General features: G+C 40.4%; 1 protein-coding gene across 2 annotated transcripts; it reads left to right on the forward strand.

Moving 5' to 3' along the window:
• Positions 1-7,575: 7,575 nt before the first annotated feature.
• LOC120112705 (probable mediator of RNA polymerase II transcription subunit 26b) lies at positions 7,576-11,370 on the forward strand. Of its 2 annotated transcripts, none has more exons than XM_039132275.1 (9): positions 7,576-8,567; positions 8,754-8,822; positions 8,960-9,042; positions 9,670-9,722; positions 9,830-9,951; positions 10,059-10,086; positions 10,198-10,550; positions 10,641-10,728; positions 10,834-11,370. In XM_039132275.1, the coding sequence occupies exons 1-9, from the start codon at positions 8,136-8,138 to the stop codon at positions 10,956-10,958; spliced, it is 1,353 nt and encodes a 450-aa protein (XP_038988203.1). In that variant the 5' UTR covers positions 7,576-8,135; the 3' UTR covers positions 10,959-11,370. The 2 variants fall into 2 exon arrangements, with proteins under 2 accessions (XP_038988203.1, XP_038988201.1); XM_039132273.1 differs by having other exon boundaries at positions 7,581-8,567; positions 10,638-10,728.
• Positions 11,371-11,772: the final 402 nt, after the last annotated feature.

The raw sequence follows: 11,772 nt of genomic DNA on the forward strand, positions 1-11,772 counted from the left end.
CCGTTGTACCAAAAAAAAAAAGAGAAGTGCTAACAAATGGTGAACCTTTCTTCCAACAATTCGATTAAATGTTGCAGTACTGCGATAAGTGTGATACACATGAGTTGAAGTGGACCTGATGACTGCGAACTCGATCTAATTCAGATTTCTTTTATTTTATGTATGAGATTTTGAGAGAGAGAGAGAGAGAGAGAGAGAGAGAGAGAGAAATTGCCCTTAAGAAAGTGATGCATTGTTACTAAGTGTCAATAAACAAATTGCCCTGAATAAAGTGAGGTGATTATTTACTAAGTCCTATGGGAAGTTTGGGTTATAAAATAGTAGAGACAAAGACATCCAAACCACAAAAAATGGTGGCAAACGTGATTCATCATTCATGCAACATGACATTTTCTCTGGGTGGGCTCCACCTGATGTTGATTTATTTATGTTTTAAAAATACCACCTGATGTTGATTAACATAATTTTCTGAAAGAAAGAAGGTGGCGTAAGTATTGATGTGTTCCAAGACTTAAATTGTGGCTGGAATTTGTCTGATATTGATGTGTAGTGAAATCTTTGGCTTGAACCTCCCTTGCATCTTAAAAAAACGTTCCACGGATATTCCATGTTTATAGTCTGAACTAGAAAGACTAGTTTCCTTGACTTAAAAAAAAAAAAAAAAAAAAAAGAAAAACGTTCCTGGGGGACCAATAGAGATGACATTCATGCATGGAGATGGGCCTCATAAAGATGAGCCATGGTTGCCATGCTATCTATCTAAGCCTTGTTTTTCTACTCTATGCTCAATTTGTAGTTTTAAAACTTGCCAAGTCAAAATGCATCCAAATTGGTCTAGTATGGTAAAATTTCCATATTTTTTTATGGATTGCTTGAGTTTTTGGTCGACTGGTGGATCAACCATTCGTTTTTTATCAGTGGATTGGTTTTTGTTTTATATCCGTGGTCATAATTTACATTATACGATCAAATATTTCTTTATGGATAGATTTTGGATACTTATACAGGATCAAGGAATCCAAATAATACCTTCCGGCTAGCTATTTTGGGTGAGCTCCTGAGTTGTTACAAATGGTATCAGAGCAGACCCAGCCCATAATCTATATGGACTAGGGACACTGTAGCATAGATCCATTGGGGTTGATCACTGGCCAATCGTAGTATTTGTGATTAGATTTGAATGAATTTAAACCCTTAGTCTGACGAGGACGTTAGAGCTTGAACAGAATGAGTATGTGAGGATCCGTACAGTCGTGTGTTTAGTCCCATATCAGTTATTTACTGGATAGATCTTAGGTACTTATACAGGATAAAGAAATTCAAATAATATTTTTCAACTAGTCATTTTGGATGAGATTTTGAGTTGTTGCAGAGAGCGAATAAATAGAGGAAACATAGTGCTCTTTTTGCATCAATGTAATGTTCATCCAATGGCCATGGATAAAATGCGAACATGAACATGCTTGTTTTTCAAGAAAAGGAGTTTTCTATTTCTATCATCCAAAATAAAAAGAAAAATAAAAATGGTAAAGCCTCCATCGTAGGAGTCCCACTCAATACCTGTCCTGGAGTCCATATGGAAGGCTTTGTCCTCCTTGTGACCGACGCAGGGGCATGAAGGTAGCGTCCCTCCGCTTGCATATCACTCGCAGTATATTTAATATAATCAGTGAGAAATAATTATTGATATGTCATCAGCTGGTTCTCCAGGTACATTTAGGATGTGAGTGGAGTACTCTTTGGTAGACCTGCCTACAAGATTGATTGAACTCAACTCCAAGCTATTCAAGCTTAGCTAAAAATCTACAGTCTGAATTGACTCAAAGCAGGGTTGCTAGTTACCTGTCAAGCCTGATCACTTCAAAGTTTTGGAACCTTCATGGATTTTGGTCCAATGTAAGATTGGTTTAGATCTACCACACAATGAAAAGAACTTTCATTGTAATAAAATGTTGATCATGGTTTCTTCAATATTCCTGTTTGGATGGCCACATAAGGTGTGGCCGGAATAGTCCCTACACAGTATATGGTGGAAAGAAGTTTAGCTTCAATGGAAGAAACTTTATTCAGAAGTAGAAAACTCACATTTATACAAATCCAAATATCTCGGGGCACCGGGAATCACCTTTTAGAAGGAATCGATTATTGGAACGGTAACCGACATATGCTACAACCCATATCATGTAGGAATATGGGGTTGATTATGCTACACGAATATTGATGGCTTCGCATATTCATTCAAAGAGAGATTTTGATAGTTATCAGATGGCTTTCAGGTCCATCTTCTGCTAATACCCGACCTCATCTTTTTATTATGTAGCTAACCATACTGGGTTTATACAAATATTCTGGTTCAATTATAACATATCGTGCTTGTCTATAAACTCCATTGTATTGCTGCAAGCGAAAAGGTGCAATCCATTATACCAAAAAAAAAAAAAGCAATCCTCTAAAGTAGACAATCATTGACTTACCAAATCGAATGAATATGTCCAAAATCCCCAACTTTGGTTTGTCCAGAATAAAATTATGCCAAGAACCTCGAAATATATTGTTTGCCAAAAAAAAAAAGATTTGTGCGGAATATAGTTTGTTTAATTCCTATAATCTCGAGAAGGGAGGTGCTAGAACAGCACAGAAATCTGAAGAAGAGAACCTAATAAAAGTTGTTCGACAATGACGCCTCGGAATCAGACGGCTCACGCGTGTCGAGGCCGCTAGATTCTGATTGGCTCGCGTGGACTCCATAGTGCTGATGGAAAGGTGTGCACCTTTATAAAACTTGATTTCTTTATTCTCCTGTTGGGGGAACGCCGGGTCCGCATAGTTTATTCGTTAGGATAAGTTTCCATCGCCCTTCCTCGTGGGCCCACCACGCTAATTGTCGTCATACGTGTCGAAAAAGATAAGGCAACCATCTCCCCTAGATACGGGACAAAAACACGTGCACTATACCTCTTTGGCACGTGTACGTTGGTGAACCTCCGACGTTCCTTCCATCGGAGCGTGGATAGACTCATCCACTCTGCCACGTGTAAGTAGGGAAATTATGGTTGGAAGTGTAACGGTGCAATGAATGTCATAATAATTATTTTCTGTAAAATATTCAGATAATAATTATTCTTTTTTAAGATTAGGAAAGTCTATCCATTATCTGCTATATTATACTTATCGCATTTTTCTAGGGCCATGTTCCCTTGGATGAAGTTTCCATCCAATTACCACTTGAATAAGAAGTGATACCATCCAAACAAGTAGTTAAAAATTATTTTTTATTATTATTTGTTATAGTTAATTTTATATATTATTTTGTTATCATCTAGAAAGGTAATATTTTTTAATATTGACTTTCCTTTGTATTAATCAAATTTTAACCTCAAAAAATCTATCCAAAGTTGAAGATTAAAATATAGAAGGTGAGAAGGAACCCAAGGCTCCTCTTCGCTCTCCGTCTCTCTCTCTCTCTCTCTCTCCAAGCATGGGACTGTAGGCGGACAAATATGAAAGAGATACACAGATCGCCTGCTTTATATATAGAGAGCTCCTCAAGGGCTTGGATCGACATGACAGTTCGCCTGCTCGGCCTACTCTTCATCATGTGTCATCCAGACGTTTGATCCTTGGTGATCACACGGATCGTCACTACCAAAAGCATCCAATTGTTACTCTAAATATCACGCCGTGAATGATATTGCTCCGGAAAGAGTAAATGCCAGCACATAATTATAAATGCAGCTTCCAAAAGATTTTTGGAATTGAAAAGACAACTCCAGTTGATCGGTTTTATGGCTTGCTTCGGTTGGTTGTCTCCGCCGAAGAGATTATATTCTTTGCCAGAGCCAAGCAAGTTAACTTAGTCTCGAAAGTGAGGGGAAAGTTATATACCTTGGAACCGACTATAGCCAACGTGGCAGACCGGCCAATAGGAGCTCGCCATATAGCCGTGAGCTGACTAATATGAGCCCGCCACACAGCCGACCCTAGAGGCATGCAGAGAGACCTTTAAATTTCAAACTCTCGCTCCGGTTAGCGATGACTTGACCACGATCGCGAACGATTTCCTTAACTACATGACGTGCGAGCGATCCACGTAAGTATGATACGCAGGCATGATGTTCAAGTGAGATGCATGGTCTGTTGCGAAAATGGCCCACACACTTGTCTGATTGCTCGGTGATGGGTGCCAGCCCTTGTCTATATAAACTATACCTGGGAGACCTTCCAGATAAGTTTTCTAAGTTTCTCAAATCCTCTAAGCTCTATATCCATCCATTTCGCTGTTATTCTGCTGCTTTCATAACATCTCCATTGTTCTCTGAAAGTTGAGTCTGATTTAAGCATCAGAGGGTTTCCCACCAAACACTATGGGACATCGACTTCCTTTGTCAGTATTATTTCAGGTTAGATCCGGCATTATAGCCACCATCTGAGCACAACCCTCTCCATCTCTTTCACCTTGGGGACGTGCAACAACCTTCAAGTCGACTCCTCCGACCGGGACAATAGGTAGGCCGACCTCTCCAGCGATCTCGTCAGCTCGGCACCTGAGTCAAGCCATATCTCAGTGTCAATAATATTAAAGCTGTAATATGCATGATTGGTGCTTGTTAATCATGCAAACTCACAATCAATTTAAGATAAGATTCACATCTTGCATTTTAGTCTAGTGCTAGTAGCTCCTGTCATATTTGATGTGCTCTGGATGCATGGAAGAACAAATACACCATCTGTAGATCGTGGGGAAATTCGGTCTTCACCTACTTGCCTTATAAATGTAACAAGGTGATTGACCAAGATCTACCTCTCATGGTTGCTTTATGGTTAGTGGAAAGAGGGATCAAGCTATATTTTATAGTTATTACTAATTCAAGAGTTTTCTAACTAAAGATAATTCGATTCACACAAAGAAAGTAATTCCAACATATAATTTTTCCCTACTGATATCCACCAATGCTCTTCTTATGCCCTCATATCTTAAACTTCTTCCAGAAGGCTTTACTTGCAACTGAATCAGTTCCAACTTTGCGACAATGTTGCAAAAAAGAGAGCATCGATCATCATCGCCATCCTTTAGAAACCATGAGAAATAAGTTACTAAACATCTTGTTTCCTTTTCAAATTCCATTTATTTACCATGAGTGTCTTGCATATTAGCAATGCAGCTGGCTATTTTTGGTTCTACTTAATATCAAAAGATACATGGAGTGTCTACTATTCGACTAATTGAACAAGGACGAGAGCGAGGAATAATGTGGTGCATTGAAGTATCTTTTCATATCAAGATGTTTAGTATATAATTCGAGCAACATTAAGTGTTTAGTTTCTATCTTAGCAACCTTGCACTTGAGCTCTGTCCAGGGGTTGTGCAAGTCCATCACCCTACCAACTGCCCAAATGGGTGCGCTTGGGCTGAGAAAACTGCTGCTTCTTGGATCTATATAGGGCGCACGCTATAGAATAACATATCAGATCAGACTCCTCTTTTGCCATATTTTATCTCGAAAACTAAAAGTCAAGTAAGGATAGAACTCGGAATCAGTCAATCCCATCATTATAGAAAACAGAAAGAAAATTGTATGTGCCAAAAGAGATAGTTCATGAAGAAAAACCATCCATATTCTTTTTCTTCCTCGTCAAGCCTCTCTATATATCCTTTTTCTTATCAAGTTGTCTATTCCATCTATGAGGTCTTTCTTCTCTTCCTAAGTTTCTTTCTCCTCTTCTAAATTTCTCTCTCTTTTCGAAGATCTTTGCCCCTAAGAAGTTCATGAAATCTAAAAAATGTATACAATTTTTTATGTTAGATAAAACTAGAAAGCTATGTAACCGTACTAATGAACACCATATTCTAAAAACTATATATCTATTTACCTAGATATCTGTATTGGCTTACTAGATAACTAATTTATTGGTGTGTATTATCTAGCCATATAATATATATTAGTAAAAAATATATTTTAAAAATTATATACCAATTTATTTAGATGTATGTATGAAGTCACTACTAGGTGTGTATTAAATAAACTTACAATATATATCAGAAAGTCAACGAGGTGTGATATTATATATATATATATATATATATATATATATATATATATATATTGATATTTTAATTATAAGACTGTGGATTCTATTAATAAAAGAAGTCTTTAATTTTTAATTTTTTTTAAAGATAGATACTAAAAAAATATATAGTAAAATTGGAACCCCTTCATATCTCGGATACCGGCCGATGTGATTTTTGTTCCTAGATTTCAGAAGCACTTGGCACGGGTCAGGAGTCCAGAACCCAAGCGCCGGAATAAACCGTGGACGCCCGAATGCCACGTGGGGGCAGCAGAACGCCCTTCTTTCTTTCCTTCTTCCTTTCTTTTCTTTTCAAGTAATCGCCGCGTCTCGTCGCTTCCCGCGCCGTGGTGGCGCCGAAACTCCGTTTTGGATTTTTTTTTTTTTCCGGAGCCACCAACCAGTGGACGGACTTCTCTCCTCACCGTTACGCTAACTCAACCTTTAACCCCCTTCCTTGCACCAAATAACGACAATGCCCTGCATCACCGTCTGAAGTGCGCTGTCTAGAACCACCGCAAACCAACAGTCCTCTTCATGACTTCAATTTATAGCTGAGATTAAACTGAACCCTTAAATTATCTCATTTTACCAGACTTTAGCGACACCCCCTCCTCTTGAGAGAAAACAAAGAAAAAGAAAACACAACAAGAGGCCGTTCTGTGCTTCTTTTTTTTCTTTTTTTTTAAGAACAACCAAACATGACGACTAAAGGCAGAAATAAAAAACTGAACTTATTCACTGAAAACAAGCAAGAAAACCTTGGGCAAAAAAAAAAGAGAACGGTGGCCGCTGGAAGTTGCGTGGCATCTTCGTAATTAACGAATCCCAGAGGCCCAAATTATCGCACCAGCGATATTAGTTGCTAACAAACCGCACCGCACCGCACGGCATCCCAACCGATGTCACAGGATCCGCTCACTACCCCGTTGTCGCCAACTCGGACGAACCCACATAAACCTCCCCTTCGTCACGCTGAGCCATAGTGAGTTAACCTCACGGGAGGGTGACTGGATCCCCGCTAGATCCCTTCATTGACGATTCACGCGGCGAGACGCGCCGACCCGCCAAATTCGTCGTTCGGACACGTGAAACGGGTAGCTCCCAGTATCTGAAGATTAAGTAAGAAAAATTAAATCAAAAAGATAAATAAACAATAGCCGTCCGATTTTGACGGTCCCGATCCAACTGATGACGGCCCCAAACACGAGCCGTCCGATCTCATCACTTAATTCTAGTTGTTTGGAAGGTGACGGCTCTCCCTAAACGAGGGGAATTAAACGGCGTTTGCTTCGAAGAAAGGAGGAGGGTTTGGACGAGTCAAGAAGGGCGACCGCCTTCGCTCCGTCAACTGGTCCTCCCTACTCCTCTTCCGATTGGGTTTCTAATTCCTATTCTGACTTATTTTATTTCATTAATTATTCTGGAATAGCAGCGCAAAATATAGCATTTATAGAAAAGGGATTTGGATTTATTCTCGTTAACCGGGAACTACGGGGGATTGGGATAGATAAACAATCGATCGAAGGGATTACTCGCCCGTCCCTATCCATCGCTGTATTCGCCCTCCCTTCTTTTTTCCAGAGCGGTAGAGAAAGAGAAAGAGAAAGAGAGGTGAAAAGTTGGAACAATTTTTTTGGGGAATTTTGGTCTCTGTCCCAAAGTTCCCAAATCGGAGGTTTTGGATTCCGAGAGGGAGGGGAACAGGGAAATCTTAGCATGGTCGAGGGGGTCAAGGGATTGAAAAAACCATCGGGAAGTTAGGAGTTTTGGGGTGTTGGAAAGGGGACGGCGATCGGTTTCTTGGGTGGAAATTTGGATTTCTTTGGGGAGGATCGTTGGGAATGAAAAAAAGGATCCGATCTTACTTGCCCTGTTTTGTGTCTTTCTTGCTTGTTGCGATCGGAAACAAGTTTGATCGGTGAGAGGGGTGATAACCCTTCGGGTTTTGGGTTGGCTGCATCGGAATCGGCGGTCAAGATTCGATAAAGAAAGGGCCTTCTGGGATCTCTTTGATCGTTCCTCGCCGGAGCTCCGATCGACGCCGCCGTGCCACCGCCATCGCCATGGCGAATTCGTCGGCTTCGCTGGACTACTGGAGGAAGTTCTTCCGCAGCGCGAATTCCGACATCTTCGAAGTCCTCGAGCAGGCGATCCTCGTCGCGGCGTCCGATTACCCCCAAGAATTCAGAAGCAGGAGGGATGGGATTGGTGAGAAGCTCTACACCTGCCTCCTGCCGCGGTGTTCCGGGTGCGATCGGGTCGAGTCTCGGGTGAGCACGGAGGGTGGGGAGGAGGGAGACGGCAGCGTCAAGAGAGATGTCGAGAAGGAGAGCAAGGTGGACAGCAGCAACGAAGTGTTTGAGGACTTGAACCGGCTCGTCAGCAGCTACAGCTACGACGAGGCCGAGGCGTTAACTGAGGAGATCGAGGAGGAAAGCCAAATGTTTGCGGAGGTTTTGAGGATTAAGGAGATTCTTGCCAACAAGCATGATCAGGTTTCTGCCATCTTTTATCATGAATTCATATTTTTGTGTATTGTTAGTGATGCATTTGCAGAGCTAAATTTGAAAAGAATTTAAGATTGTAATCGTCGAATTGATTCTAGGATTTGTTCTATTTCTGATTTGGATCTTTTTGAATGTAATGAGGCTGATTGATTTGTGACTATTGTTGCTTTGCAGTCGGATAGTGTCTTGTTTGACTCTTTGAGGAGGCTGCAGCTGATGGAGCTTTCTGTAGAGACCTTGAAGGTGTGAATTGGATGTGTTCTTTCCTTGATAATTGTCGCCACATTCCTCTTAAAAAATGTGCAAATCCATTGCAATGGAAGTAGTTTTTTTTTGATTGCTTGGTTTCTTATTAGACTTTTCTATCCTTTGGATCTCAGGCAACTGAAATCGGAAGGGCTGTTAATGGTCTGCGGAAGCACAACTCAAAGCAAATTCGCCATCTTGTGCGAACTCTCATTGAGTAAGTTTCTTGCACTCTTGTAAGCTTGCTGCAAGAAAGTAAGAAACTAAATACCAGTAGCTCTGTTGGATGGTTCATTGAGGTTTCTAGTGTAGTATTTGATAATTCTTGCCATAATGACTGCATGTATGAACCATTAAGGTGTCCTTTATACACCTTGTCAGTTATCTTCATGAATTTCATATGTAGTTGCATTCATTATCACCACTTTTTTGTATATAGTTGGTTACTGCACATAGCTTATGATGTTTCTGAATTTGTAAAGGGTTATGTTCGGGTCTGTGTTGATAACTGACCTACACAATAGTGTCTCTTTGGTGCTACTCTTAGTACCTACGGTTCAGCTGAGACTGCTACATCAGCATATGTTTGATATTTGCCTGCAGCAATGTACTTGCTTTTGTTTAATATGCATGTTGTAATGTGTGTGAAGTCATTTGGAACCCGCATGGTACCAGTATAGGCTGCTTCAGATTCTTTTGCATCAGATATTGAACATCCTTCTGACTGTTCACCATTTGGAACTATTCATGCATTGAGAAGATGAATGAAACTGTTGTTGATGGATGTTTAACAATTGCATCTGATACTGACCATATAACATTTGATTTCATTTCTGGGTTGCAGTGGTTGGAAAGTTTTGGTTGATGAGTGGGTCAGTGCGACAGCTGCCATTGCAGGTAAAAAAGACGGACTTACTAATTCTGGCTTCTCTGGCATTATGTGATCTTCTAATATGGTCATTAATTATTATAAAGTCCTAAGTGGCTTTGACCTGCATTTACAGATAATTCCCCAGCCTCTGTCAATCCTTCTGTCGTGGATGAGGAGGAAGAAGGACTCCCATCGCCTCCATTGGATGAGGGAGCTTTATGGGCTACACAGACTACTTCCATCCAGCTCTCCAAGGTATAGCAAGCAAACATTTGTTATTTTCTGCAGATTAGAGTACTTTTTTACATGAGCTGACTAGGTTCCATTTTTATGTGCTTTTCCAAAACTGCCTGGCCATGAAGTTCTTCGATGGAATGGATGATGATGGAAGTGAGTAGCTGAGCTTTCTTCTGCTGTCTGTTTATGGTCTTGCTGATTGCTTCTTTCCTATTGAATTCCCCTTGTATTAATATAATCCCTGTGCTGGCAATGTTGCTGCAGATTTGAGAAATAATGGCGAGTTTGACAAGAACAGGGAAGATGGAAGGAGGCTTCCGGTGAACCATGAAACAGTAAGGAAGCAGCAACCTCCATGCCAGCCAGTTGTCACTGAAGATAGGGGGCAGATGAGGAAACAAGAACCGGTGATGAGGCAAACAAAGCCACAGGAAGCCTCTGCTCCCCAAGCTAAGCCTCAACGCATTTTGAGGAAAGAAAGCAAGCCTCTCAGTGCTAACTCTGGGCCTGGAAGACCAGCGAAGCTACCTTCTGAGCAGAAAGCTGTTGATGAGATGAAACCTAAACAACAAGACCTTTCTTCTGTCCAGAGGAAGCCCCCTGTGATTCCACAAGATGTAAGTATAATTATATTTCGAGAAATATGTGGAACTATTCTAGTATGTGAAGTCTTCAATATACTTAATTCTCCATCTTCTGTGTAGAAGTCAAAATATTCTGAGGAGGCATTGGTTCGGGCCAAGTTAGAGGCAGCAAAGAGGAAACTTCATGAGGGTTACCAGCAAGCTGAAAATGGTAAGTTCATCTCAATATAAAAATTATTTTTCAGATGATAGTAACTAGTATCTTAAAGTGTACAATTTGACCTGATGGGTACTTCTTATTTTCCATTTGATGCAGCAAAGAAACAAAGGACGATACAAGTAATGGAGCTGCATGATATACCAAAGCAGAGCCATCACCATAGACAACCTAACATGAAACCTCGAAACCAGTTCAGGAGCTGGGCGAATGGGCGGCATTAGTTTGTGCCAGTTGGATCAGCGAACTGCATCCATGGATGATCCCTTTCTACAAGTGGAGGAAGATGTTTTGCTTGCCGCCAGGATTGTATCTACCGGGCGAGCACACTTGTCAAGACCAAAGAATTTTTTTTCCCCAAGTAGTTAGATGAGGACTCAAAAGAGTTCAACTGAAAGAAGACATTTTGAGAGGTGGACTGTATTCTAACCAAGTCATAAATGATTGGTTCATTATTAAGATAAGCTTTGTAGAAATAACTTAACAGAATTCAAAAAATCACCTTATCATTTTCCATTCCTGCTATTTTTTTCCTTTGCTGGTCCCTCTGTGATGTAACAACAGCACTATTTAGCTGACTTATGGAAACATTTATATAGTCTTAATTGCAGTTCTTGTGGATGTATTTGTTGGTTATTGATGGCCTCCCTTAACATCTACCTGTTCCACCCTTTTCAAAAGCCACTCTTATATTTGTTACATTACAGCAGCTGTCAGACTACTGAAGCTGTTTGTATTTAATATATGTAGAAGACCATAAGTGTTTATGTGGGGCGAAATTTGATTTAGCCTTGGTGGTTTTCTGAAAAACTGAGTTTTGCAACCTAGCCTTTTGTTGAATCTACAGCATTTTCTGTTAAGAAAAATGTTGGCATAGGTCTAAGCTATTTTATGCCATTGACATTAATCTTTCATAATACATGGTCTAGAGTCTTTTGTTGCCAGTGTTTGGGGTTAAGTGGAGGTTGCTCCCATGGTCGCACCCCTCAGACTCGCAACTGGAGTTTCTGTATGTTGGTGCATTTCCAAATATTCATT

This window comes from Phoenix dactylifera, chromosome 1 (assembly GCF_009389715.1).
Source record: "Phoenix dactylifera cultivar Barhee BC4 chromosome 1, palm_55x_up_171113_PBpolish2nd_filt_p, whole genome shotgun sequence".
Classification (NCBI taxonomy): Eukaryota; Viridiplantae; Streptophyta; class Magnoliopsida; order Arecales; family Arecaceae; genus Phoenix; species Phoenix dactylifera.